General features: G+C 37.5%; 1 protein-coding gene across 4 annotated transcripts in view; it reads left to right on the top strand.

Moving 5' to 3' along the window:
* The window catches only part of STK3 (serine/threonine kinase 3), a 294,249-nt gene that overhangs the window by 216,888 nt on the left and 51,852 nt on the right, over nucleotides 1-25,509 (top strand). For all 4 annotated transcript variants that reach the window (XR_014057367.1, XR_014057366.1, XM_081503347.1 and 1 more), the window contains one exon: nucleotides 8,581-8,756. Coding sequence is in view for 2 of the 4 variants with exons in the window: in XM_081503347.1 (XP_081359473.1) it covers nucleotides 8,581-8,756 (176 nt within the window). In the remaining 2 variants the exon portion in view is untranslated. The remainder of the gene's footprint in view (nucleotides 1-8,580; nucleotides 8,757-25,509) is intronic.

The following is a 25,509-nucleotide window of genomic DNA, read 5'->3' as shown; positions in this document are numbered from 1 at the left end:
GATTGGCAGCTGTAGTCACCCTGAGGGAAGCAGCCTCTGTTAGGATTTGAGGACGTGCCACAGTCTACAGTCAGCATAGCAGCTGTGTGTCATGGTGTTAGCTAGTCTCCACGTGCCCGCTATGTCAGTTGGTCCTTCCAGCAGCCTGGGAAGCTGGAGCGCCTGGAGGGCCCAGCCCCGCTTCCCTGCTCAGTGAAGGAGGCCTAATCTGCCTGGAACAGGGCGGCAGGTGCTGTGTCGTCGGGCAGCTCCGTCTCTTCCTCCACCGAGCCGACTCTTGTTTGCACCTTTCTCTGCCTCCTCCAAGACCTTGCTGCATCTTTCAGTATCCATTATGACAGACAGAGGGGTTGAAAGAGAATAATGATCTCCAAAATGAAGAGAAAACACAAATATAAATGTAAGAAATCGAATGGCAAGGTGAGGAAACGCTCAGGGAGCGCTCAGCTGATTGGATACCTCCTGTCTGGGAGTATGGTCAGTAATGTGTTGAGATAACTTGCAGGTGAGAGGATTGTATTCCCCTGGTTGTGAAGTTTGATGTCTTTTTTTTTGAGAAAATGAGGGAAGTGCCATGTAAGCAAGATGAAGTTAGTTTTTAGTTTATGTTATTCATTGTTATTTTCAGAAAAGAGAATAGAAGGTAAATTTCTCAGGCTATAGCTATCATTAATTGCAGGTCTAGTATGGGCCGAACATTGTGCTTGGAACTTTACATACATTATTTCATTAACTTCTCACAAGGACTCTGTAAGTAACATTGTCACTATCATTTGCCACTAAGAAAACTGAGACTTAGAACATGAAGTAACTTGTCCAAGATTTCATAGCAGATAAATGGTGGACCCAATATATAGACCCAAGTTTGACCCCCAAATCACATTATTACTGTGGGCCAGTGAACCTGACATCCCCTTGGGCAGGCTGTCTGGAATATTTGTGAGTCCTTTAGGAAAGGAGACCTGAATTGTTATAAGTCAGCATAGGTTAGTGGGAACAAATCATATCAGAATAATTTGATTTCCTTTGATAATAATTTGACAATATTGCTAAACCTCTAGATCAGAGAAACTGCTAGATTGGGATATTGTGTTTTATCATTTGAGGAAAGTATTTTACAGTGGTTTTGATGATACCCTTGTAGCCACTATGTAGTATGCCCAAGCTGATGGTTTTATTATGAGGGTTGAGCAGTTATACACGTATAGGCTTGTGTCAGTCAGTGTTTTTTGGAGGACAGAAACTACGCATTTTAAACACAAAAAGATTTAAGTCCGAGTTTTGGATATTAACAAAATCAGCGGAGAGGCTGGAGGAGAGGGCTGTGTAGGCTGGGCCTCCAAGAATGACTCCCACACCCCCACAAAAGTGACCGTTATGGAACTACTACTGCTACCACAGTCAGGAAGCTAGTGAATTCAGAGGCTGCCATTGGCACTGCTGAGTTCAATAATACAGATTGAGATCAAATCCCTGTTGCTATTCAGGAATTAGAAAGCTACCACTGAGATTGCAGCTACCTTTTTAGCACCTGTGAGGCTGATGCCTGGAGCTGAAATGCTGCTGTAAAAAAATCCCGTGTCTGCATAGCTGTGCTGCTGGAAGGAAATGGCTGAGATAGAAGGCCCCTGTTCTCTGCCTCATTTCTTGCTTTCCCAGTCGTGAGAGAGTACACTTACCCAGGACCCTAGGTGCAGGGTGTTACAGGAAATGTAGTGTTTAGCTTTCCAGCCTGGACAATAAGAAGGCTCACCAGAGGCAATGGCAGTGGTTGCTCAGTTTCAGTCAACTGTTGGGCTTCCCTGGTAGCTTAGACAGTGAAGAATTTGCCTGCAGTGCTGGAGATCTGAGTTCGATTCCTCAGTCGGGAAGATCCCCTGGAGGAGGGAATGGCAACCCACTCCAGTATTCTTGTCTGGAGAATCCCCATGGACAGAGGAGCCTGGTGGGCTGCAACCCATGGGGTCGCAAAGAGTTGGACATGACTGAGCAAACTAAGAATTTTTCTTTCACTATGTTTAATAATAAAATGCTGTCAGTGAGAAGATTTCCCATTGTGTGGTATAGGGCCTAGGCCTGAGCCCTCAGCTCAGCTTTTTTCTTTTTCTTTTTTACAGAAATTGGGGTGAAGCTATGGAATGAAAGCCCATTAGAATTGCAACTGACACGAAGTGGAGGAAAAGAAAAGTACATTCTAAGGCAGAAACAGGAGCTCAAGAGACCTCAGGCTGGAGCAGGGCTCGATTTACAAGACAGACCCTGCTCCTGGGTCCACATCCTCACCTCACAAATGTGCATCTTAGCAGTAGCCCCTTGGAGATGCTGGTTCTGCAGACCAGAGCAGGATCCACACATCTCTAACAAAACTTAACATCGCAAAGCAATAAAACTTTCCAAGTGCTTCTGAGGTGCAGCTAGGACTGACAGCTTACTTTTTAGGACAGAAGTAAGCAGCCTCACTGTACCCTCAGTGCCTAGAGCTCACCTGTTGTATCTAGGAAGGATGGAGACGCAGTCTCGCACGTTCACCAGGCAGTGAGCTGAATGGTGAAGTACATGGAGACCATATTGTAATAAGAATGGATAGAGGAATAACCTCTGTCTGAATCCTTTGGTTTTATTTTGTTTATTTATATTAAGTTATCATTGCTATTCATCAATTATTAAATATTGATTAAGTGATTTTAATTGAATATATATTTTTTAGATTTCTTCTTTGTATATGCCTATAATACATGGTGATTTTTAAAATAGATCACAGTTTATTGTTTCATTTTAGAAAACACATGTATGTAGTTTCACGTACATATTAAGAGAAGGGAAATTAGATTCTGCTTTAGGTTTTTAGGATTTATCCTAGAAATAGATATTAAATAGATTTAGAAGGCGTTCAGGAGAGAGATCAAGAAAAAGAAGCACCATTAGGTGTTCCTACTCTCTAGTTCATTGGATGCCTCTGGACACAATTGTAAGCATGAGACCATTTGCTCTGAACGATAACTTCCTTGTCCTATACTGTGCTTAGTAATAATCTTCTCTTTCAGCTCTGATTCAGATCCCTTTCCTTCCTTCTTCCTCCCAAAACCTATTTCAGCAAAGTATCCGATATGCAGGTGTAAAAATCCTTTAATGATGTTTTATGTTCTTGAAATATTTACATCCCCCCCAACAAATTTACAGTTTTTCCTGAAAACTTTTTTGAGCCAAAGGAGTAAATAACTAAGGATGGAAATTCAGGTGCCAAAAAACAGTCAGAATAGGGAAGTGTGTCAGTGGATCACTTTCCCACCTCTCCAGAGATCTTAACCATTCTTCCATGAAAAATTTTTATATGCCTCTTTAAGATTGCTTTTGCCAGCGACATAGCAATAAAGATGACAATAGTAGACTGCAGGTCCCACCTTCACCTGGGTGCAGATACCCTGCATATCACTGGGCGGCTAGAAACCCTTCATTTTCCTCTGCAGAGGTACTAGGTGTTCAGCTAAGGTGTGGCCACAGTGGTCTGGAGTTACCTGTGGGTACTGCATATGGTCTATCCTGTGTGCTTTTGCTTGTAGAATGTTTAATGATATGTGATTAGTGTAGGTATTTTGACCATAGGATGCCTCTTTTATCAGCACAGAGCACAGAGAAACATGTAAATATTAGTCTTTTGCAAATGACAACCAGTCGTTCTTATAAAGGCCTCTGAAGAAAGGGCTTCCATAGACACACAGTGGTTGTTGCAGTGCTCACTACTCACACAGGAAATCATTCCTTCCATTTAACTAAAATCCTGGGCTTCGATTTGTCTATTTCCTTTTATTTTGCCCTCATTGGAGATGGAAAACAGCTGGTCACTATTTTCTCTGCTAGACCCCTTCGTGTATACTTGGATACTTACTAAATTGTATCCTCAGACTTTTCCTGGCTGCATAATTTCATTCCCTTTAACCTTTGTGCAGGTATTATTTACTAAGCTTTTAATCTTTTTCTGAATAGCCTCTAGATCCTCTCCATCTTGACTGTATCCTCCTTTGTTTCATAGTAGAGTCTGATGTTAAGAAAAAGCTGATGTTAGTAGCTTCTGGACTAATATCCTGGTTTACACACACACACACACACACACACACACTCTCTCTCTCTCTCTCTCTCTCTCTCTCTCTCTCTGACTCGCCTCAGCCATGTCTGCCTCTTTGCAACCCCATGGACTATAGCCCGCCAGGCTCCCCTGTCCATGGGGAGATTCTCCAGGCAAAAGTACTGGAGTGGGTTTCCATGCCCTACTCCGGGGGAATCTTCCCAACCAAGGGATCAAACCCATGTCTCTTAACATCTCATGCACTGCTAAGCGGGTTCTTTTCTGTTAGTGCCACCTGGGAAGCCCCTTCTATATATATACCCTATTCACTGTACTCTTGGCAACAAATTAAAGGACAGATTTCCTGGATCATTAATCAGGTGGAACACCTACATCTTAAAATACTTTTAGAACAAATTTAGGTAATATTCAAAAACCATTTGATAGTGAAATATATTATGGTAAGTGAAGTGAAGTGTTAGTCACTCAGTCATGTCCAACTCTTTGCAACTCCGTGGACTGTAGCCTGCCAGGCTTCTCTATCCATGGGATTTCCCAGGCAATAATACTGGAGTGGGTTACCATTTCCTACTCCAGATATTATGCTAAAGTGATGATTATTTCATTTCTACATTTGATTGTCATACTCATGTTAAGAAATTAAAAATTAAACAGATTTTATTTTTGTTAGATTATTCTAAAAATTCCATTGTATATTTAAATTTTCATGACAATTTTTCACCTTGCTAGAAGTCATGTGTAAATTAGAATAGTTAGTGAATAATTGTGAGTAGACTGGCATATTTTTAAAAGGTATGATACACCATACAATTTACTTCCCTTGTGTGTGTTTTAGGGAATGTTTGAAGTAGAGGAAATAATTTTTTTCTTTAAAATTTCACATACACCAAAGAATTGAGTGGTGATTATTTTATTCCTTATTGCTAATGGGATTTTAGTTCCATAGCAACTAGTTGAAGGAATTGGGACCAAAATTGAAGGATGAAGTAATTTTGACCATTAAATTTATTATTAAAATAAAAAATATATTTTTATAAGATAGGGTCAGAATTCAACTACAACTGGAGAAATCGATGTCAATTTTATGTGATTATTTTCTGTTTATTTAAAAAAAAGTATTCACCATAGCAACCACAATCACATATGACAGTGGTTACTGTCTTGAGATTTCCTGCTTCACTCTCCTGTTAGAGGGCCTACTATTTCTTTTTTAAAACACAAATTGTAAGTCAGAAGCATCATCCTCTTTGTCTGTGAACACAGGCCTCCTTGGAGACTCAGCTGCACTCTGTGGACATGTGTTTCATATCGTGTAGTTAAATATGACTGGCCAATTACAGCTGCTCCATCCCGTTAACTTTTAAAACATGTGTGAGTGTGCTCAGTCATTGCAACTCCATCGGTGGTAGCTCGTCAAGCTCCTCTGTCCACGGGATTCTCCAGGCAAGAATACTGGAGTGGGTTGCCATTCCCTTCTCCAGGGGATCTTGCCAGACCCAGGAACCTGCATCTCCTGCATTGGCAGGCAGATTCTTTACCACTGTGCCACCTAGGAAGCCCAACTTTTAAGACATACCTAACCTATTTTCCTCCTTCTAAATTAAAAAAAAAAATTGTTTTAAAAATTGTCTTTGTATGTAAAAAGTATATGCTCTAAATGTTAATAGTAGGTTTTAAATTAAATGATGGAAAATAATTAAAAGTATAATCGCATACATTTGAAAAAATTGTGTATAGGGATGTCATAGTTAATGATACCTTGTTTTGACATCATCCAAACAGAAAAATCTAATGGAACAGACTACCTTCTTTTATTTCAGTTGATTTTTGGACTTCTGTTAACTTTCTGTGAAAATGTTTATTTCTAATGTAGAAATGGGTTATTTTTGAAGATTATAAGTGTGGACTCTGACAGGCATTTTATCATAGATTTTGAGATTGGCCTGAAATGTAGTGATATTGAACCACTATGTAGTAGTGAATTCCAGGTTTCAAATTGGGGTGTTATGAAGTTGAAGTTAAAATTGAAGGTTGCTGCTCCTATATCTTCCTATATCCTCCAGTTGGAACACAAATGTAGTAGTTAGGGACCAAATTTGATAATAGGTACCAGAAGAACCAAATAACAATGGTTTAAATAGAGTGGGATTAATTTCTTTTCTCATTTAACAAAAAATCCAGAAGCAGAGTGTCCTACATTGGTAGAGTGATTTCATGACATCATTAGAGATTCTTGCTTTAGGATAGATTCTTTCATCTTTAGGGTAGTACTCTCATCTTCCTGCTTGCAGAATAATTGTCAGATCTTCAGCTGTTAAGTCTGCATTCCAGGCAGAGAAGAGCAAGAAGAAAGAGGGGCAATGCGTGTATCAAGAAAACAGAGTTTTCCTAGGATCCTTCTTCTTATATGTCACTGGTCAAAATTGAGTTACATGGCCACTCCTCCCCACAGGAGAGATCCCTGTCATCTTCAGAAAGGGAGAGCCTCTAGATAATTAGGTTACGATTTGTTCACCTTGAGATCCTAGGGTGTTTGTGGGGGCTCCTATAACTGGGATAGGAGCTTCTGATAAGGATTGGGTTAGAAGGAGGCACAGGACTGTTGTGAATGCAAAAGGAGATTCCTGGAATAAAATTTCTCAGCGATGTCCTTATTTTCTTCTGTCAGCCCCAAGTATTGTTCTGCCTCTTTCCTTCCTATTGCCACTGCTCATTTCCTATGGGACTTTTACTTTGACTGATTGCAGAAATGTTGACAAAATTGCCTTATAGCTCATCCTGAGCCAATAGTGTTACCTAGTTTTCATAATACTAACTACAGTTTTAAGCTACGTTAGTGCTATTACAAATACATTCTGAATTGGCCATGTTACTGTTAGCAGTGTTATGTCCGATTTTAGAGGATCATTTGGAGACTGGAATGTCTCCATAGGCCAGTAAACTAGATGATGGTGTGTCTCAAAAACATGTCATATGAAAGGAACTGGCGATGTTTCACCTGAAAAAGATAGCCAAAATAGAGCCATTATCTGTCTTCAGATATCTGAAGGACTGGTATATGAAAGAGAAATTTATTTGGAACATGAGTGTAATTGCAAAAAGACATACTTCAAGTTCACATTTTAAAAAAAGACTTTCTGTAACTTAGAATAGCCCAACAGGCTTCCTTGTGGAGAAGTGTACGTCCTGTCATAAGAAATTTTTAAGATGATAGGTAACTTAACTATGTGGAGAACTGCATGGGCAAGTGTCTTTGTGGCGGTCACTTAGGTTTTTTTTGAACTTTTTAATTTTTGTATTGAGGTATATAGCAGATTAACAATGTTGTGATAGTTTCAGGTGAGCAGCAAAGGGAACTCAGCCAGATACATGGATACTTAGGATCTTTTTGGGGGACACTGGGGCTTTAAGGAATCCAGTTTGAAAATCACTGGGAAAGTCTAGTTATTCTATGTGTTTATTTTCTACTTTTATCATTCAGTATAGGAAATGAGGAGTCATTGAAAGATTCTAAACAGAAGAAAGACACGATTTGATTTGTGTTTAGAAAGGTCACTACGTTGTCCGTGTGACTAAAATCAAAACTGAGGTAAGGCATGGACACCAGTTTGGAGGATGCTACAGTGGCCTCGGCAAGAAAAGATTAGAAGCTAAACTAAGACAGTAGCAGTGGTGGATAGAGCAGTAGCATTAAATAACCTAATGAGCAGTTTGGTTTGATGGGAAGAGAGTCTGGGTTCATTCTCAACTTGATCACTTTGGGGATTAAGTAAAGAATGTTAACTTTGGCAGACAAAGAGCATCTGGAGAAGCAGCAGGCTTGAAGGGAAAGATCTTGGATCTAGCTTTAGAACTGGTAAATTCGAGGTAATTCTAACTCACCGCAGGTCCAGGAATTGAGCCATTGCAAAGTCAGAGAACCTAGGAGCAAGGTCTGGGCTGGAGAAATAGCATTAGGGGTCACAGGTAAAAATATGACAGGTGAAACCATGAGAGTTCCAGGACGAGGTAGAATCAGCTACAAAGACTGTGAGGAAGTAGTCAAAGAGACACAGGAGGAAGCTGGGTTAAGTCTTATCAGCTGTAACTTCTTATAGCTGATACTGGTGCACAGGGACAATAACAATGTAGGCTCCAATGTTTTATGAACAAAGATTGAGGTTTAAAATGTTTACTTTGACAAATTTCAAATGTATTTGAAATGATTTTTAATAAAATTATGATAAAGATTCTGCCGAAATTCTGAGATGTTTCTGCAATCTAAGAATATTACAGATCTCTGCCTTATCATTGGGTGAAGGCAATCTATTTGCCTTAGATATTTTTGTTTCTTCATTCTTACTTTACTTACTATATTTTCTTCATTAACTACGCCGTTCTTAAATCTGACTAGTGAAAATTTATTATAGTAATAAAAAACCACATTTTAATAAAACTTATAGTTCTCTTAGTAAATATAAGAACTTATACCTCCTTGTGTTCTTTGTTTATCTAAGGAAATGCAACTTCACCACAAGTACAAAGGCCATCTTTCATGGATTACTTTGATAAACAGGACTTCAAGAATAAGAGTCATGAAAACTGTAATCAGAATATTCATGAACCCTTCCCTATGTCCAAAAATGTTTTTCCTGATAACTGGAAAGTTCCTCAAGATGGAGACTTTGACTTCGTAAGTACATTTTACTTCTTCCATATTTCTTTTCTCTTTCTTTGTTTTGTCATCCTAGCAAGAAATAGGTTGTGTGTGTGTGTGTGTGTATGCACTTGTGTATGGTTAAAATTATGGACTATATTTTAATATTAGTGTGTTGCCATATATGGGTAGAGGAGTGGTGAAATTGTAGTTTGTTTGTTGAAATGTAGTTTCAGAGAAGTGTAAGTAATTGCTCATGGTTGAATAAATCATAGCCCAAATTTAAAGAAACATTTAGGACTCTTTGAAACAAAAATGATAACTATTTCAAAAGATGTTTTTGATGTTGCAAATATGAGATATTTCTGACAGTAAATTCAATTTCCTAAACAAATGATGCAAATGTATTTATGATGTAGACATTGAGGAATTTGCCTTAGCTTTGAAAGTTAACTCAAATAGTTTCTACTTAAGTGTTAATTCCACTTGGTTTGTTGGAAAAAATATTCCTGTGCTATGTCTAGTTAGAAATCTAAGTGAGTAGGGAAAGTCACTTAGTCATGTCCATCTCTTTTCTACCCTGTGGACTGTAGCCTGCCAGGCTCCACTGTCCATGGAATTCTCCAGACCAGGATACTGGAATGGGTAGCCATTCCCTTCTCCAGGGGATCTTCCCAACTCAGGGATCAAACCCAGGTCTCCTGCATTGCAGGCAGATTCTTTCACCATCTGAGCCACATAAAAAACTTGTCTATTGCCTCTTGTTACATTTTTCTCCTTATTTTTTCTTTTTCCTTATTATTTTTTTTAAAGAACACATATAATACTAGATAAATAATTCTAAAACAACTCTTTCTACAATGTGAGAGAATAAATTTTTAAAGTGAGTTCTTTAATGGGGTAGAAATTTTTCTTAAGTAAATTTTTGTTTTAGTGTGTATTACAAATAGCATTTTGGAGAAGGAAATGGCAGACCACTCCAGTATTCTTGCCTGGAGAATCCCATGAACAGAGGAGCCCAGTGGGCTACAGTCCATGGGGTTACAAAGGGTCGGACACAACTGAGCACGCACACACATAAATAGAATTTATTTTTGCCTATTGCTCTGTAAGATTGTCACATAAAATAGCTATAGCTATATTCGTTAATAAATACATTTTTCTTATAAAACATACAATTTTAGATATATGTGTATCTTCAAAATTTTTAAGTAATATCAAGCCATTTTGCTTAGACACCAAGCCTCTAAATGCTTTGGGATTATAAATATTTTTAATGTTAAATACTTTTCTCCTAAATATTGTGATTATTTAAGTTTTTTTAATAATCAGATAATGAAGTTTCAAAATCTCTCCTCAGTAAATTTAGCACTAATTGCTAGCAACTATTAGCAATAGCACAGGTTAGTCTGAAATATACTGATTATAGTATCCCCTTACTGTTTTTTCAATTTTGAGGTTATAAATTAGAAATCTGTATTCCTATACTCTAATATGATTTAATTTTATGCTACCTCCTTTTATTTAGTTATTTTTTTAATAAATTTATTTATTTTAGTTGGGGGCTAATTACTTTACAATATTGTAGTGGTTTTTGCCATACATTGACATGAATCAGCCATGGGTTTACATGTGCTCCCCATCCTGAACCCCCCTCCCACCTCCCACCCCATCCCATCCCTCTGGGTCATCCCATTGCCCCAGCCCTGAGCATTTGTCTCATGCATCGAACCTGGAATGGTGTTCTGTTTCACATATGATAATATACATGTTTCAATGCTATTCTCCCAGAACGTCCCACCCTCATCTTCTCCCTCAGAGTTCATAAGACTGTTCTATGCATCTGTGTCTCTTATTCTGTCTCGCATATAGGATTATCTTTACCATCTTTCAAATTCCATATATATGCATTAGTATACTGTATTGGTGTTTTTCTTTCTGGCTTACTTCACTCTGTATTATGGGCTCCAGTTTCATCCATCTCAATAGAACTGATTCAAATGTATTCTTTTTAATGGCTGAGTAATATTCCATTGTGTATATGTACCACAGCTTCCTTATCCATTCGTCTGCTGATGGACATCTAGGTTGCTTCCATGTCCTGGCTATTGTAAACAGTGCTGTGATGAACATTGGGGTACACGCGTCTCTTTCAATTCTGGCTTCCTTGGTGTGTATGCCCAGCAGTGGGATTGCTGGGTCATATGGCAGTTCTATTCCCAGTTTTTTAAGGAATCTCCACACTGTTCTCCATAGTGGCTGTACTAGTTTGCATTCCCACCAACAGTGTAAGAGGGTTCCCTTTTCTCCACACCCTCTCCAGCATTTATTGCTTGAAGACTTTTGGATAGCAGCCATTCTGACTGGTGTGAAATGGAACCTCATTGTGGTTTTGATTTGCATTTCTCTAATAATGAGTGATGTTGAGCATCTTTTCATGTGTTTGTTAGCCATCTGTATGTCTTCTTTGGAGAAGTGTTTGTTTAGTTCTTTGGCCCATTTCTTGATCGGGTCGTTTATTTTTCTGGAATTCAGCTGCAGGAGTTGCTTGTATATTTTTGAGATTAATTGTTTGTCTGTTGCTTCATTTGCTATTATTTTCTCCCATTCTGAAGGCTGTCTTTTCACCTTGCTTATAGTTTCCTTTGTTGTGCAGAAGCTTTTAATTTTAATTACCTCCTCTTAAAATATATATAAATTATTTAGAATTCTGCCACTCAAGCTTTAAATCATTCATGAACACAATAAATAATGTAGAGTACTTCGCATCAAAGAACTGTGTCTTAACTCAGTTGGAATAAATCTTAACAGCCTCTGGAAAACAGTTTGAAATGAGTACAAAGTGATGAATAAATTATCATAGTTAAGAAATAGCAAATAAAATGATTAGTTCTGTTTTGGTTAGTCTTTGATGCCACCCCCAAAATTTAGTAGCTTAAAATAACTATTTTATTTGCTTACAATTTTGTGGGTAAGCAGTTTGCCTAGGTTCAGCTGAGTGGTTCTTCTGCTAGTCTCCCCTGGAGTCTCTCACATGGCTATAATCATCTAGAAGCTTGACTGGAGCTAAATGATCTCTAAAATCACTCATGTCTGGCAGTTGTGCTAACAGTTGTCTAGGCCGTATTACCCTATCATGCAAGCCTGGAAGTTTTATGTTATGGTAGCAGTGTTCCAAGAAGATGATAGAAGAAGTTGCAAGGTCTTTTGAGTCCTAAGTTTAAAATTCAATATCATCAAAAGAAATGAGTACTTAGAAATAATCTTAACCAAGGACATGAAAGACCTGTACACTGAAAACTATAGTGTATTGCTGAAAGAAATTAAAGAAGACACCAATACATGGAATGACATCTCATATTCATGGATTGGAAGACTTCATTTGGTTAAGATGTCAGCATTGTCCAAAGCAACCTACAGATTCAATATAATCTCTATTAAAATCCCAGTGTCATTTTTTTTTACAGCAGTAGACAAATCCATGTAAAATTCATATGGAATTTCAAGGGACTCGAATAATCTAAACAACCTTGAAAAAGAGAAACAAAGTTGGAGTTCTCATCCTCATTTCAAAACTGCTACAAAGCTTCAGTAATCAAAACAGACAGACATATAGACTAATGGAATGAATAGAAAGCCCAGAAATAAACCATTACATATACAGTCAAATGATTTTTCAACAAAGGTACTAAGACCTTTCAATGAGGAAAGGATAGCCTTGTCAAGAAATAATGCTGGAAAAACTGAGTAGCCACAGCAAAAGAATGAATTTGGGCCTTTACTTTACACGATGTATAATAATTAACTCAAAATGAATCAAGGATCTAAATAAGTGTAAGAACTGTATCTGTAAAACTCGTAGGAAAAGCAGGGGGAAAGCTGTATGACTGGATTTGGCAGTGGTTTCTTAGATATGACACCAAAAGCAGAGGCAACAACAACAAAAAATAGATAAACTGAACTAAAACTTTTGTGATCAAAGTACAGTATCAGCAGACAAACATCAGCCCACAGAATGTGAGAAAACATGTAAGTCATATATCTGATAAGGGGTTAGCACCCAGGATACAACTAAATGACTATAACTCAACAACAAAAAACCAAGCAACCCAATTTACAAATGGTCAAAGTACTCCAATAAATATTTCTCCAAAGAAGATACACAAATGGCCATTAAACAAATGAAAAGATTTGTTATCATCAAATAATGATTTCCTTAATCATTAAGAAACACAGGTCCAAACCATGAGATACTATTTCACACCCATTATATCAACACACACACACACACAGAGAAAATAAGTGTTGGTGAGGATGAGGAGAATTTGGGAGGAACTCTTCCTTGTGCACTACACGTGGGAATGTAGATTGGTGCAGCTGTGGATAACAGTACGGCATTCCTTAAAAAAATTGAACATAAATTACCATGTGATCCAGCAATTCCATTTCTGGGTATATACCCAAAAGAAATGAATGAAAGCCAAGACCTGAATAGATATTTGTATATCCACATTCATAGCAGTGTTATTCACAATTGCCAAAAGATGGAAGCAACCCAAGTGTCCATTGATAGATGAACAGATAAACAAAATGGGATATATGCATACAATGAAATATGATTCAGCCTGAAAAGGAAATTTTGACACAAACTGTAACATGGATTGATGAACCATAATAAGCTATGAGATAGCCAATCACACAAAAGGATTCTGTGTGATTCCACTTATATGCGGTATCTAGAGTAGTCTTATCTAATTCATAGAAACAAAATAAAATGGTGGTTGCCAGGTACAGGGGAAAGGGGAAGTAGGGAGTTACTGTATTTTGAGTGCAGAACTTCAGTTTTGGAAGATGAAAAAAGTCCTAGGGATGCAGTGGCGTGCTGGTAGCACAGTAGTGTGAATGTACGTAATGCCACTGAACTCTACACTTAAAAGGGGTTATTCTTAGTCACTATATGTCACAAGGCCTGGCCAGATTCAAAGGATGTGGAAATGGATTTCACCTTGTGATGAGGAGAATAGCAAAGTCGCATTGCAGAGGGCCCTGTGGAATGAATGAGAATTATCGCAGTCATCTTTGTGAATAGTCTACTGAAAGTTGTCATAATGAAAAATTCAGCGGAGTTTAGAGTGACGAATTTAGGAAATTGGAGGTCATTAGTGGTTTTGGCAAGGCCATCTCATACCCTACTTTTAGAATATTCATACACAACTTTTGACATGAGGTCTTCTACTGTCCCTTTTAAGCTCATTCTAGTTTTGAGTCAGAGCATCAGTTTTTCCAGTGGCCAACTTCTGATAACATTTTCCGCTCATCATAGATTCTGGAGTCCTTCTATCTGGAAATTCCAAAACTTGTTAGAAAACTTTAGCTTAACAAATGTCCTGTTTTCTGGTTGGATTGTGCCAGGCACTATGGGTTTAAATGTGTGTGTGTTTGTGTGTGTATACATTTGTTAAGACAAAATATGTTAGTAAAGTGTTGAATTATAATCCAGAGCAATGTGGTTTTATTACGAGGAGGACTCAGTAAAGGTTAGAGAAGGGAAGGCAGGCAGTACAGAGGATGATGTGTAATAAAAAGCTTAGAGGTAGGAGATGACAAGATATATTGGGTGACAGTGAAGTGGAGACCTTCAAGTGCATTTGGAATAATATGGAAGATAAAATGGAAAGCTAGGTTCGGGTCAGGTGGTGGAAGCCTTAAATGTAAGATTGCAAAGTCTGAAATTTTATTTCCTAGACAGTGGAAAACCAACTGAAGGTTTTTAGGTTGGAGAATGACATGATGAAAAGTGTTTTAAGAATATTAATCTTGATGGTAGCATGCAGAATTGATTGATAGAAAAAGACTAGAGGTAGGGGGAAATCAAGTATGTGAAATAGAGTTTAAATAATATAGTAATAAAATGGAAAAGAAGCAGCAAAAACAGGGAGAGACGTAGGAGACACTAGAAAGTTTAATCAGCAGAAATAGCTGATTTACTAAAGAGACTATATTGGTTAAGATGAGGAACTAAATAATAGAAGGTGAAAATTAAAAAAAACAGAGAGAAGAAAAATAAAACTCACAGCTGGGAAGAGTCTCCACAAGATCATATGACTGGATTTAATTTTTGCAGGATTACTTCCTTTCTGACTTACACAGGGCCTGTAGCCATGAAAAGGGAGAGGGGAGGGGGACGCAATGACGAGAGCAGGAGCTCTTCCTTCTCCAGCATCTGCTACACCTGTGAACTGCTCATCCCTCTCATCACTTGGAGGAAAGTGAAAAATGTTTGCAGTAGCCAGTGAGGGAATGCAAATGGGAATAAATAAGAGATGAAGAAGGGAATCATTGCCAGAAGATGAATAAAGAATTGCTAATAGAAGCAGTGAGTGTGTTGAAAAAAAGGAAGAGTGTGTAAGAGGCTAAAAGAGAGTAGGACAAGAGGAAGCAAAGGTGGGACAAAGTATAAAGAATGTGATAAAATGCTTTGCTTACAAAACAAGAAAATGGACTAAAAGCAAAGACCAATTTCCATTTAAGACCCCAGCTGGTGTTGATAAGGGAAATCTGGTCTTATTCATTCCATCATATATTAGATACAGAATGTTAAAAATGTGACTCATCAAAGTAAAAAGTGTGCTAAGGTTTCTGTCCTTATCTTCCCTCTTTATGATGTATCTCACGGACACCTTCCAAAAGAACTAGATTTTATATGATTCCTGTGTCTATGAAGTACAAGCTGCTTGAAACTATCCGAAGTCATTTTGACTGCGTTTACAGGACATGGAGGGCTTTTCCTCATGCCTTAAGAAAAAGAGTTTTCAAAAAAGAAAAACGAAAGTGAATACTTCACTGTCTTTTATAGTATTCAGAGCAGATTCCAAAAGGGCAAAACTTACTCGGAAAGACACGTGCCAGACAGATGTGCGGAGTAGGAAGCATTCTTTATCTTGAAGTCTGCATGCAACTTAATTTGTGTATTTTCTTTAGCATTTGTCTTTTAGATTTTCTGTCAGTTGGTTGTTTCCTGTTATGTTCCTGGATGTAAGCAGATGATAAGAGAAATAATTTGTGATTTCACCATCTTGAAGGTAGCATAAAGATAAGATAAAATGTATTGAGGCTAACTGAACCAATTATTTTAACTCTACTAAAAAAAGTTCTGTTTAGGGAGTGGCTATGAAAATTTCTAACACAAATGTAAAAGGCAAATCTGTTTATTACAGCACTTGTCTAATGTTTCAGTTTTTGTTAGAATTATTTCCAAACAGATTTAGCATCCAGATTGTTTAGTGTTAATTGGAGAGCATGTATGTAGATCGTGTTTTGCAGAAATTACAGTATCATTCATACTTAAATAGATATTCTTGGGGTAATGTAAAGATTTTGAAATAAGAACAAAAACTTTAAAAGCCATCTGTTAATCCACCATATTGGTTCCAAATTTTAAAAAAGGAATTGAGTTGACAGTAATTGCTAGTATAAGAGGAATTAGATAAATCAGTTATTTATTTATCTTTTGTTTCGTTTTTGACTCAAACTGAAGGTAATGTTAGTTGTAAGGTAACTTTTTAAAATTTTCTTAAATATTCAGTTTGTGTTGCTCTTTTGAGCTAAGGGACACAAAAATCCGCCACGGCAACACTGGAGAAACAGTCTCCATAATGGTGGCAGAAGGCAGATAAAGTCCTCTCCTTCGAGTATAAATGTGCCCTGAGCTTTGCTGAGTTTTTTACAGTTCTTCCTCTGACTCTGGATTGGCAAATCATTACGGTGATAGGGGAAAAAAAGAAGAAAATCCACAAAACACAAGAAACCTCAGGGCTGCCAACTGCAGAAAGCAGTAAACCTAGAGGAAGTACCAGCCTGGCTGCTGGAGCCACAGGGGCGTTTTAGGCATCTTCCCCTCTTAGGATCTTTTCGGCCCACCAGAGCAGCCTGCAGCCGTGGAGGGTGGTGAAGTGGAGATGGTAGTGGGGTCCAGGAGCCCACGCAAATGCTTGTAGCAGTGCCAGGCCTTTGGAAAGCCCTCAGCCACCCAGGCCCTGTAGGGAGCCTGGAGGTAAAGACTTCAGCCAACAGCTTTTGCCAGTTTTCAGCAGCGTAGCAGTAGGCTACCATCTGCTTTTGCTACTTAAATACCCGAGAGCGCCTTCGCTCTTTAAAGAGATGCTGGCTCACAGCTTCCCTTGTGGTGCACTCCTGAGTCAAAGAACTGCCTGTTCTCCTCAGACCCTAGTTGTGTGGACCGAGGAAAGCACTTCCGCTGAGGGAAGTCTTTAAGCATATTGTCATCAATTAGTTTTGCATTAATTAAATGATTACTGTCAAGTATTTCCAGATGTTTGCAAGAGTATTACCCCAGTATGAGAAGATAACTATAGATCCTTCAGATTTATTTCTTCTCGGGTAAAGAAGAAATAAACACAGAATCTCAAGCTCTTGAGTGGCCAGCCCTGGAGAAGCGTTTATGATCACAGGTGTACGTGCGGCCTGAACTGGAGCATTTGTAGCACACGATGCTTTCGCTGCTCACTCTTTCCTTCCAGAGCCAACAGGAAATTAAAATTAATGAGAACCCTGCACTTTGAAACACTTGCAGAATTCTTGACTGTTGCAGTCCTTCGCCAACTCACGAAATCTGTGCTGGCAGTTGTATCCAACAGATGGTGTGCTGTGTGCACAGTTGCAACATGTGATTGTCTAGGTCCATGTAAACTTTTTTATAAGATTTTGGCCATCAGTCTGCTGCAGCATTAAGACAGTCGTAACCTTTGTTTTGAAAGGAGAGTGGGGGGCCTTCTTCAAAGATAAGCATTCATATACAAGTAGGGAAAAAAATATTAATAGTCACCAGACAACTAAACTGAATTTAATTAATTCTGTAGTAAAGATCACAAAAACTTTAGCATCTCTAAACCCTTACACTGTTTTTTCCCTCAGTATCATTTAATGCATTTAGACACCTAAGGTAGAATGAGCATTTTGCTTTCTATTCCTAAATAGGCTGTTAAAGGCTCCCAAAATTTTGAAAGATTTGATTTGGTGCTTGTGTCTAGGCAAGATCTACTGAAACATTAAGCTAATTCTACTTGCTTAGGTAATTAATGCCTTAAGTTAAAACTCACTATATCATCATTTCCTTTACAAATTAAAGTGAGCAGGCCTGTACTTCTTGGATTAATTAAGATAGAAAGTGCAGGTGCAGTGTGTGGGTTCTTGTCACCATGTTGGAATTTATTACGATGTTTAAAGCACGTGGCAAAAAGAAAAATGGTTTTCCAAAGAGTTCTAAAAAGCATAAACTTTCCTCATAGTAATTTATTCTTTTGAAAATGTCATTTATTTAGAAGAGTGTGTTGAAAAATTGGCTACTTGACATTTTAAAACAAAGATGTTAATACTCTTAAGCATGTTGTGGCTCATGTTGGTGTCTTACGAAGTTATTCTGCCTAAGTGCGCTTTTTGTTCATAACCTCACTTTTAATGTTTAGTCAATAAGGAGTGGAGACTTCTGGGTGATGATGTGGAAAAAACATGTTAAGAACCAATAGTGGAATTTAGGGTTATGGAGTGGACAATAAAACTTATTTCCTTTTAATTTAAGACCCATGCCCCACAGTATTTACTTCTTAAATAAGCCATGAGATTTCAAACAAGTTGTTAGGATTGACTGACCCTCGCTAGTTATCAGGTTGTGCTGACAATAGAAGAGTTCTTTTTTTACTTTAACCATCCTAAATGAAATTTCTTCAAGTCTGAAACTGTGTATGTACATTCATACTTAATTCAGGTTTAGTGTCAGGGCCTTTTCCGTTAACTGATTCCATCATACTTCCTGATCTGTATCTTTCACAGTAACAAGTACATAGTTCATTTTGGGTCCATTAGATTTGTTGGGGTGGTTAAACTAATTCACCTTTCTCTCTTGTTGTAATTTTAGGTTGGAAACTTTTTCCATTCTACCTCTCATTTGTTAAATGTAGAAAGCTTTCATTAGGCTGGATTCTTTGGATTAGAAGACATTCCAGTAAATTACAGCTTTTTAAAAATCAAAACCTAGTTGTCTTGATTCAGAACCAAACTAGTTTTATTTTATAATTTTGTCCTTCAGTAATAGAAACATCTTTCCAGAAATATAGACAGATCGTACAGAGATAAGCAAAAGAGGATATCAGACTAACATATAGTAGCAGATAAAAGAATTTTGATATAGAGATACTTAATTATATTGATTTATTTTTAAGACACATTTTCATGGCTTTTAACAAAGGAGCTTTTTTTCCTTCATGAATTAAGTAATGGTACATATTAAATTTGATATGCAGTATACTCATGTAATTAAAGCTGTTTCTTATTGGTGTCTTATAGAAATCTCAGTTAATCCTTCAATTTAGTTTTTTTCTCTCCCTTAATATGAGAATGCAAATTAAGCTATATAATAGTCAAGGCTAAAAATATTTAAATATGCAAAAAGCTGATAATCAGCCACACACTTTTACTAACTAGTCAAATGAAATGAGTAGTTAGTTATGGATTATTGTTGCTATGGAAGAAAGTTCTGAAACAGTCATTTTCATGATTATAATCTTTGATGAAAAGAAATTTACTGACTTTAACTCCCTAGAACTTCAGTGATTGTACAAAACTCCTGAAAATTGCCTGACTTTGATTTTAAATATTCAATTATTCAATTATTCTTACCCTGACTGTGAATACTGAGTGTCGCTTGGCATATAAGGCCCAATAGAAACCAGATGGTTAAGTTCCCCTTTGATTCACAGAAATCAGTGAATTACAGCTAATACCTGCAAACAAATTCTTCCTTTCCATTTTTCCTTTACTTTAGAATTATAGGTATAGTCTTCCAGAAAAATATTCTTGAAATAGCTGAAATTAATAAGTTATCCAACCCTGACCAATGTAGTAGTCATTTAACAACAGCTCTTTAGATATGCTAAAAATTCACCTTTTTTGTTGTCATGTTTTAAGCATTTTCCATAACTTAGTCAACCTTTGAGTTTCTTTTTTTTACATCAGTTGCTGTCACTTGTAAGAATTTCTTCCTTGTCTGTATTCGTTTATACCTTTCTTTCTCTTGACTCCACGCTGGAAGTCTGAGGCTTCTGTCCATTCAGAGCCTATTCCACAGTTTGCTGGAACTCAGGATAGGATGCTGCATGAAGTTTAAAATTTCAGCATCTGAGATTATTTTTCTGACTCACCAGTTCTTTTAAGTTTAAAATGATAAGTGCAGTTTTGTCTACCTGTGTAATTGTACTGCTCAGAATTTTCCCTGTCCTTTTGCTTCTAGATGCTAATTATTAGCAGAAATAATAGCTAATAAACATTGAGAGTTTATTGTGTGCTGAGTACATTTCAAAGCATTTTCTTGAAAGTGATCCTTTTGCAGAAGGTACTGTTGTAATTTCTCCCCTACCTTTAAAAAAAAAAAAAACTGAGGAAACTAAGGCATAGAGAGCTAATAAGTTCATAGTCAAAGTCACATAGCCTCTGGGTGACAGAGCTAAAATTTGAACCCAGGAGATATGACTGTAGAGTTTGCCCTGTACAATTAATTGCCCTTGACAACTACACTGTTGTTAAGCATTTAGTGAATAGGCTGTAGCTTGAGCCTGAAATCAAGAAAAATAGAAGATGGGTAAAGAATGGCACTGAACCCAAACTGTAGATAGAGGCAAAACTGATGATGACCATTGGAATAAAGTAGATTTCACACATGGTGCAGGCAAAGGTGCAGGTACAAAGTAAGTTGGCTTAGCCAGAAACACAGAAGAAGGCTTTTCTGCACACTTCAGCTGAATGAGAGAACAGGTCCTAAAGGAGACAATGCCTGCAAAACAGAGTAATATTGGGAATGATTTGGGAGTGACCTAGGTTGTGAAGGTCTTAACTGCCAATCAGGTATTCAGCCTTAATTCTGTGCGCAGTGGATAACTAGTGCAGAGTCCTTATCAGGAGAGTAACCCTTATCAAATTGGTTTTTTACTGTCAGGGTGAAGCAGATAGAAATCAGATAGACTGGAACCCTAGGATGGCTGGATTAAAGCCTGTTGAAATTGTCAAATGATTAAGACAAAGATGTGAAATTAGTGATGAGAGATTCAATTTAAGAAATATCCTAGATTTAAGAACCATCTGGATACGATACCCAGTCATATATAAGGGATTAGAATGAAGAAAAGGTTTTCTGATCTCGAGAATTAGATGGATGAGGTTGCCATTGTTTGAGATACAGAGTAGGGAAGAAGGGGTTTTGGAGATTGGGTTTGGAGGGTGAGCTGATTGTGTTGCAGATGTATTACGTTTATAATGTCTGGAGGACATATGGTACACTGCTGCTGCTGCTGCTAAGTCGCTTCAGTCGTGTCCGACTCTGTGCGACCCCATAGACGGCAGCCCACCAGGCTCCGCCGTCCCTGGGATTTTCCAGGCAAGAACACTGGAGTGGGTTGCCATTTTCTTCTCCAGTGCATGAAAGGGAAAAGTGAAAGTGAAGTCGCTCAGTTGTGTCCAACTCTTAGCGACCCCATGGACTGTAGCCTACCAGGCTCCTCCATCCATGGGATTTTCCAGGCAAGAGTACTGGAGTGGGGTGCCATTGCCTTCTCCATATGGTGCACTAGATAGTTGAAAATACAGGATGAAGCTATGATTCTGGGAATATTTGGCATAGAGTACATGAGATCACCCAGAGAGAGCCTTGAAATAAGGAGAGAGAGTTACCAAAAGTGGATTTTTAGGGAATCCTAGGTCAGCAGAGAAGGAGCAGTGAGCAGTGGAGACTGACTTTATCTAGCCTTGGATATAAGCTGAGTCAAGCTTACTTAAGCAGGCAGATAACAGCTGTCACTTGAGAATTTACCAGGACTGACATTTTACTTTTTTTTTTTTCTAATGGGGACTGTGTCAGTCTAAACTTGAACTTCATAGTTTCAGCTACCAGATTTTGTGTTCTTAGCTCTTTGAGGATTCATCCTGGTATCATGATTCATGCTGGTATGTTTTTAAATGTAAACACTTTTTGTATGTGTTAATCACTAAGTTGTTCCCGATTCTTTGCGACCTCATGGACTGTAGCATCCCATGCTGCTCTGTCCATGGAATTCTCCAGGCAAGAATACTGGAGTGGATTGCCATTGCCTTCTCCAGGGGATCTTCCCAACCCAGGGATCGAACCTGGGTCTCCTGCATTGAAGGCAGATTCACAGTTAACAATTCATTGGATACAAACCTGAAATGGCTTTTTCTCCAAACCTACTTTGAACAGTGGATACACTCTCTAATCTCCATTTTCTGCCCCCTAACTTGCCTTTCAACAAATGCTACAAGTTTCTGGTTACTTTTGGTTAGTAAAATCTGACTAGTTTAAAATTTTACGCTTAAATGTGATTTAAATCTCACCTGATCATTCCCTACCCTGTGTCTCAGGACAGGCCACCACAGTGGTTTAAGATAGTTGGTACGCTTTCTCCTCTGCTGGGTCTCACTCTCGGGGAGATGGGCAGTGAGAGGGAAGGGGTGAGGAGCAGGCTAGAGGAAGGCCAGAAGAGGCCAAGCTCATCATCTGAACCTGGTCATCTGAAGATGGCCAGTCCTGTTCTGGCACAGTCTGATTCTAACTACTGTAGAGTGTCTCTGCTGATGTTGCAGTTTCCATGTGAACCATATGTGTAGTTTTCTTGGGATGAGAATCTTTTCTCCCTTTATCACTGAACCCTTTTTCAGAAATGGGCAACTGCTCCTCCAGTTCAAACCCCTTTTCTAGTAATAGGACATCTCTGATATCCATGACTCCAGGTGAGAGAATATGTTTAACTGTGAAAATAGAATTCATGCAAAGGAGCTTAGAAAAAATCAAGCCAAACACCATCATCTCCATTTATGGCTATTATTCTGAAAGGTTAAAAAAAAATCACATGCATCTAAACAGCTAAAGGTTATTTTAAAATATACTTATGGAGTTTTTCATCCCCTTTTCTGTTTCATAACTAAAACATTAAAAACAGTAGCATCTATATCAGTTTACCTGTTGGTAACAATTTAATGCATGTTCTCTAAGTTAAATGAATACCCCTCTCAAGTCATCTTTATTTTGTAATTAAGGGAAAACCTGTTTTGTATTAATATTTGAAATAAGTATCAAATAAAGCCAGCTTCTAACAGTAGAGCAAGTACTTTTAAAACAACTAGACTTTTCTAGGTTCCATGTCCTATGTTCAGATTGATCATACATTTCCAGAGGAAAGTGGATTGTATTTATGTACCCATATATTTCCCCGAATCACTTTTAGGAAGCTATCATTTTAGTTTATTATAAATTCTGAAAATAAATAGTAACAATGTAAGAGAAGGCATTCAAGAAATGTATCCGTTCATACTCTTGACTCAATTTCATACTGATGTACTTAAGTATGTATTTGGCCTCTTGTATTTAGGATAGCTTTCTTTAAGGGAAAATGTTCTAAAATCCTTAAGCATGACTGTGTACATACTTTTATTTTTAGAATAAAGAGAAATTTTATTGAATTTTTTGCATCTCTAATAAAATAGTCACAAATGTACAATATATGCAGTAGCTACTTTGTATTTTTAAATTAGGTTCTTATATGGTTATATTTTAAAAGTTATGAGATATATAAATGTTAAATTATTAGATACTATAGTTGAAATGATTCACATGCAACACATGAATATACAGTTGTCTCCATAGATTTTATTTATTTTTGTTTTAATTGGCATTTATTTAGTATTTCTAGTCTCCTACCTTCAAGACCTGTACTTTGAAATTTTATAGAGCTCAATATCAAGGTATTTTATTAAATGGTGTCTGTTGTGTCCCACTCTTTGCGAACCCATAGACTGTATTCCGCCAGGCTCCTCTGTCTGTGGAATTCTGTAGGCAAGAATACTGGAGTGGGTAGCCATGCCCTTCTCCAGGGAATATCCTAACCCAGGGATCGAACCCAGGTCTCCTGCATTGCAGATGGATTCTTTAACATCTGAGCCACTAGGGAAGCCCAATTAAATGGTAACCTAGAATAAATTCAGAAGATAGGGTTAAAAAAAAGAAAAACACCAGGCTTTGAAGTGAATCCTGTCATTTTTGGTGTCCAGGTTATACACAAATGCTAAAAAAAAAAAAAAAAATGAAAAAAAACAACAGCAGAAGAAACTGGCAAAATGAAAGAATGATCTCAGCTCTTCATTCTAATATGTGATGAATTTCTGTAATGGAATGATTATCAGGGATACTAGGTACCCTTTTCTTATGTATTATTTAGCAGTCAAATTCAACTTAGTGCCTAATCCAGAGGCACACCATAAATGTGCAAGTCCTATTTTTGTCTGTGTCAGAAGACAGTTAGTTATGTGTGCTGTTTTTTTTTTTTTCCTTTCAGTTGCTTTATCAGTTTTGCAAATAATTAAGAAAAACTTTACCAGGCCAAAGGACCCCATGTTCTTTGCGAGGGTTCCAAGTGGATACTCTTACTGAATTAGTTTCTAAAGGAAGATGAAAAGGCAGAGAGAGGGTACTTAAAATATTTTTGCTAAATAAATGAAATATTAAAAAATGAAAAGGAAATTTGTTAGTATGTTCAGTTCAGGTCAGTCACACAGTTGTATCCAACTCTTTGTGACCTCATGGACTGCAGCACGCCAGGCTTCCCTGTCCATCACCAACTCCCGGAGCTTGCTAAAACTCATGGTATCGAGTCAGTGATGCCATCCAAACATCTCATCCTCTGTGTCCCCTTCTCCTGCCTTTAATCTTTCCCAGCATCAGTGTCTTTTCCAGTGAGTCACTTCTTCACATCAGGTGGCCAAAGTGTTGTAGTTTCGGCTTCAGCATCAGTCCTTCCAGTGAACATTCAGGACTGATCTCCTTTAGGATGGACTGGTTGGATCTCCTTGCAGTCCAAGGGATTCTCAAGAGTCTTCTCCAACACCGCAGTTCAAAAGCATCAATTCTTCTGTGCTCAGCTTTCTTTATAGTCCAACTCTCACGTCTGTACATGACTACTCGAAAAACCATGTGTTAGTATGTTACTCTAGAAAAAGTTTTAAATAAAACATTAAATATTCATATTTAAACCATGTAATCTCAAGTAAGTTTCAAAACTATGAAGAATAACTTGTTCTAACCTCAGTGTTAACCTTATTAGTATTTTCCTGTGTTCTGAAACATAGAACACAGCATAACCTATTGATAACCCATTAATAATCTGCATTGTAGTCTTCAAAGTAAACACAAGTTTCACAACACAGCTTATGCAGAACAGCCTAAATATGTGAATCTATATTTTTAAGTAAATATGCATTTTACATACATACCCTTATTTGAAATTATGAGTATAAATTACATGTGTTATTTTTACAGGGTTTAAAAGTAAAAGAAAATGTGCATGATGTGCCAGCCTTAAGGATGCTTAGGAAAATCTTATAGAGAACCACCTAAGAAGTTGCCATTTAACCTGTCTAAACATATTTTGTGACATGAAGAGAAAGTAAAGTATTTTGTCCTACAGTTATTTCATTTTCTGAGAGTTCCTTTTCATCATATGCTGAATCTCTAACAGGTTAGATCATTAAGCAAACTTTTTGATGAAAAAAAGTCTAAAGCAAATGATTAGACAAAGACTTGATTGGAGAAATTTGGATGAGTTTTGAAAATCTTTATTTTTTTAGGTCAATTTCTCTGAGCTTTTATTTGCTTATTTTCTAAGACATGTAAGAATAAATCATTAATTTTTAACTTGATGTTTCCTTTTTTTTT

Source organism: Giraffa tippelskirchi, chromosome 6, assembly GCF_054371585.1.
Source record: "Giraffa tippelskirchi isolate mGirTip1 chromosome 6, T2T-mGirTip1v1.2.pri, whole genome shotgun sequence".
NCBI classification, from domain to species: domain Eukaryota; kingdom Metazoa; phylum Chordata; class Mammalia; order Artiodactyla; family Giraffidae; genus Giraffa; species Giraffa tippelskirchi.
This window is presented reverse-complemented; position numbering and strand designations above follow the sequence as displayed.